Genomic DNA, 4325 nt, shown 5'->3' with positions numbered 1-4325 from the left:
GAATTTTAAAGGACAGGATTTTTGAGAGGGTGCGTACCTTCAATGTGGTTCAGATGGTGGACTTTTTTCTCACAAAGGTGAATTTGTATTTTCAGAGGAGACTTCTTGATGCTGCTAATGGAGCAAGTCCTTAGTCTTTCTGTAGGCCTACAAAGGCTCCTTCACAGGAGATTCTAGCAAAAATCAGACAAGTCAATGAGGATGTTCTGCTCGTTCCCAGTGAAGAAAGGGAGAATCATTATTACATTGTTAATATGGCTGTTCTTGTTTGCACTTGTTGCCAAGGCAATACAGGGAAGATCTGCAAACATATAGACTGGGGAGCTACAGGGAGGTGACGAATAGTGACAGTGTACGTAGACTGTATTATTTTATTGCTACAGATGAGGAGCCTCCTCAAGGGTGGCTAGAGCCTCTGTATTGCTCTCAGAATGCAGGGGCTTCAAGTTCTTCGGAACGTTTGGAGCAAACGGACACAGGTTTGCTCTGTGAAAGCCAAGGAGAGATGCCAGAGACACTTCACACGGAGACAGTTCCAGACAATAGAAATAATGATTTAATCGACGAGATAAAAGCTCGTCTCATAGATTTTTCAAATAAATCCCCTGAGGAAATGAGGAAAGGCCTTGAAGTCATGTGCGAAAAATTGAGAAAGCTTGCATCTTATTTGGCAAATTTTGGTGAAGGTAAGTAAAACATACTTTTATATAAATGTTATGGCAAGTAATTCAATATTGTATGAATTCTAATTTTTGTTACAGGAAAATCTAGAAAAAATCGCGGTAACTATATTCCCGTTCAGTCCACTGCAATAAGCAGAAGAAAAAACAAGTTGGCAGGTCGCAGATGTCATCCGGGGGGAAGACAAAGACCACACTCTAAGCAAAGCGAGGAATTTGTAAAGACAGTAGAAATTTCTGAAATGGTAAGTATTACATTTCTAAAGTCATGTATGGCATTTTGAAATTTATCTAGCAACTTTCCTTTCCCCAAAGGGCATATTAAGGAATAAAGTAATTATTATTTAACATTTTTAAGTTTGAGGGAGCACTGCTGGACATACAGTGCTATTGGCTAACTTGCATAAATTTAATACTGTGTGCTGATGGTGGCGTAAAGACCGAAACAGTCCACAAAAGAAATAAGAAATTGCAACTGAAAACTGCCTCCAGACTGACCTCACATCCAGTATTGATAAAGGCTATGGCATGCAAGTTTCTGGCACCATCTTTAAAGTAATTCTTATTTTATCTGAAGGTAGCTCTGTTAGTATAATTAAAGGAAAAGAAAATACTTAATTATGATTTGATGTGACTGTCACGTGGAATAATTTGTAGACATTGCTATTGAAAAAACTGAAGTCACTCCACACCTTGAACTTGGTGTGGATAATTCCATTACACAGCAAGCCAGCTGAATGATACACTGCAAATCAGTCATAAAGTGTTTACACATTCTGTTTCATTCGGAAAAAAAATTGATGTGTGTACAGGATGTTCCCTTCTGTGCAAGCAGCATTGCATATTTCCATTGGCTTGTGACTTTCTCATGCAAATGTGAATGTTCCAACATAGTTCACAACACGTCTTGTTCCAAAGCAGTGGCATTAGTACATTATGGAATAATTGCTGATGGGTAAAAGTGCTCATATCTTGTGTTAACACAACTTCCTGATTGGCAGTTGCCTCAAGTTCCCCATTAGCTTAAAATCTCAGTCCTGACTATAACACCATCTAGGCAGAAAAATTACATCTGGTATTATCACCCATATTAATATACTCACGTTCATACTGTTTGCTAATCCTGTTTAGATGTTAGGTTATTAACATCATGGCATTTCGTTTCTTTGGTCCAGTATGTCTTGCATGTACAGTAAAATTCTCATTACATGACATCTAAATTGTAACAATTAACTAGGCCTATATTTTTTATTATTAGTTATCTAAGTGTTTTTTTAAGGTGTGGCATATACATATTATGGCTTTAAGTAGCTAATTACAATATAAAGATGTAAATACGCACAAATGTGGAGCCACTTTGAGTTTCATTCCGTCATTGAATATTTCGGTACAGAAATGGATAAGAAAAGCCATGTTACATAAACATTTTTCCCCAACATTAGCCCAGTATTAGTGCAACAAACTTAGTAATCCATAATTTAGAAATAAAGGTTTTCAGTAATGTTAATGTGGATTTTAATTTCTTTTCAGGCTACCTTTCCACCACCAGCTACGCAGTCATCCCAGTCAGCTTCAGACTTTTGAAGGTGCGCGACTGTTGACTGCAGCATAGTGTGTAGGATTTTCTTAATCTGAGATCCAACGTAATGGAACTATTAAGGGAATGATTGTAGTAAGTTTTTTCTTAAAGCTCAGGCCTAGCCTGACTGCTGAAATATATTAAGTTTTTTTGTTGTACCTCGGGTCTGACCCGATTATTCCCGGCGGGGTCAGGGATTTTCTCTGCCTCGTGATGACTGGGTGTTGTGTGATGTCCTTAGGTTAGTTAGGTTTAAGTAGTTCTGAGTTCTAGGGGACTGATGACCATAGATGTTAAGTCCCGTAGTGCTCAGAGCCATTTTCTAACCCGATTATTGAAATAAGTTTTTTGTTACAGCTCACACCAAACTTTCTATAGAAACATAGAAGTTCTTCTTTAAATTGGGATATCCCAACAATGTGGATACTTATTGTGTATGTTGCACAAGTTTCTGGGAAATGTGAATTATCTTTTCTTAAAACGTAAACTACATTTTATATTCTGCACATGACTCTTTTTTTATTTACATCTGTTCCTTCAGGTTACATGTAGCTTATTTAATTTGTCATATTATGTCTGCTTTCTGAAGTAGTTCTGTCAGCTGATAATAAAAAATGTTTCCTGCATTTTAATATATATTGGCAATAATATACTGTAATATTGGCAGGAACGAACTGTTATTTTATTAATTGGTATTAAAACTTTATTTTAGAAGATTAAGTGAAGACATTTTGCAGTGTTAATATAAGCATTACATTTAAATAGGAATTATGAACAGATTGCCCCGATTTACACCAAGGTTGGCATAAAGGAATTGCTTATGATGATAGCTTCCTCTGGCATGTAGAGTCTGAACAAAAATTTTCCATCTCAAATTAACTAAAAGGGAAGTAAATTATTTTTTTGCTGGCAGAACACACTTTCAGGCAACCATCCTAAACTAAACAAAAAAATGCATTAATGTTGTAAAAAACTTAATTTTTTCATTAAATGCCAAGCCAACTAGTCAGACCGCATGTCTTCATATCACAGTTTGTGACTTCATTCTGAAAATGAAAGGACAATGAATCTCTTTAAACTTTTATTTGAATAGCAGATAGAAAGCTGAACTAGGTAAGTGTACTCGCCATTAATGTTTATGTTCAGCTTTTGGTGACGCAATGTTCTGCTTCTGGTAAGTGAAGACAAAGGGGAAAAGCAAAGGAGTGTGCAAAAATTGTGAAATATGTGAGTAAGTAATAAGACAGAATCAGGGTCCAAAGAGACCTATGCTTGTGTGGTAAACAACCTGCAGAAGAGGGTTGGCATGAGTAGGTGGATGAAAGCCAGATTCTTGTAATTTAACTGTGTGTTTCAAATCACTGCCTAGTCTACAGAGAGCTATTAACTGGACAGGAGAGAGTAATGATTTGTTTAATTTTGTATATGTATTAATGTCCAACTGCGTGCATCAATGACAAAGACTAAGAATATAGATATAGCACTGGCACACATTTACTAAATTCAAGAAACCAATTTAAGAAAGGTATTCACTATAATGATTACAATTTGTACACAACTGCCACAAAACAAACACTGACAGTAAAACACAATTTGGGGTTATTCACATTACAGCATTTTAAAAAAATGATACTGTATTGCTATACAGACTGTTGTGTCATTTAAACTAATTGGGATTTCATGTAATGTACTGTAGTGTTTCTGTCCTAACCCATACCAAGCTCACTTAGACCTAGATGTCTGGTGCTCTTAAAACCCCACTCAGTGCTGCCTTCAAATTGCCAGCAAGCTTATACATACAGCTCTCACTGCCATTTGACTAGTGGAGTTATGTTCAACTTTAGTGGTATTACCATCAACAAAAATGCAAAATTAAAAATGTTGAGAATGCAATCATATGTCCAAATTAATTTGTGATTTGTTGCACATCACTACAATCTATATTGCAAAGTAATCCCTGGAACATATTACTAACGAACTGACAGGCTATTTAGTTCACAAGATAGTCCTTTAGGACTTCAGCATAGTAAAATTTTGTTTTAATTGCTCTTTTCATAAAGATTGCC

General features: G+C 36.0%; 1 protein-coding gene across 1 annotated transcript; it reads left to right on the top strand.

Annotated features, from left to right (window-relative positions):
- The first annotated feature begins 262 nt into the window (after nucleotides 1–262).
- On the top strand, nucleotides 263–2610 carry LOC126213075 (uncharacterized). The gene is made up of 3 exons (XM_049940665.1): nucleotides 263–686; nucleotides 762–925; nucleotides 2211–2610. Exons 1-3 carry the CDS (start codon nucleotides 506–508, stop codon nucleotides 2262–2264), a joined length of 399 nt encoding a protein of 132 aa, XP_049796622.1. The 5' UTR covers nucleotides 263–505; the 3' UTR covers nucleotides 2265–2610.
- Nucleotides 2611–4325: the final 1715 nt, after the last annotated feature.

This window comes from Schistocerca nitens, chromosome 11, assembly GCF_023898315.1.
Source record: "Schistocerca nitens isolate TAMUIC-IGC-003100 chromosome 11, iqSchNite1.1, whole genome shotgun sequence".
Classification (NCBI taxonomy): domain Eukaryota; kingdom Metazoa; phylum Arthropoda; class Insecta; order Orthoptera; family Acrididae; genus Schistocerca; species Schistocerca nitens.
The sequence above is the reverse complement of the archived record's forward strand: the minus strand, read 5'-3'. Positions and strand labels throughout refer to the sequence as shown.

What these genes read in the sequence shown, in the direction of transcription:
- LOC126213075 (XM_049940665.1), top strand. Translation starts at nt 506, where the DNA reads ATGCCAGAGACACTTCACACGGAGACAGTTCCAGACAATAGAAATAAT. An exon ending in TTTGGCAAATTTTGGTGAAG is followed by an intron (nt 687 to 761) that starts GTAAGTAAAACA and finishes TTTTTGTTACAG; the next exon opens with GAAAATCTAGAAAAAATCGC. An exon ending in CAGTAGAAATTTCTGAAATG is followed by an intron (nt 926 to 2,210) that starts GTAAGTATTACA and finishes ATTTCTTTTCAG; the next exon opens with GCTACCTTTCCACCACCAGC.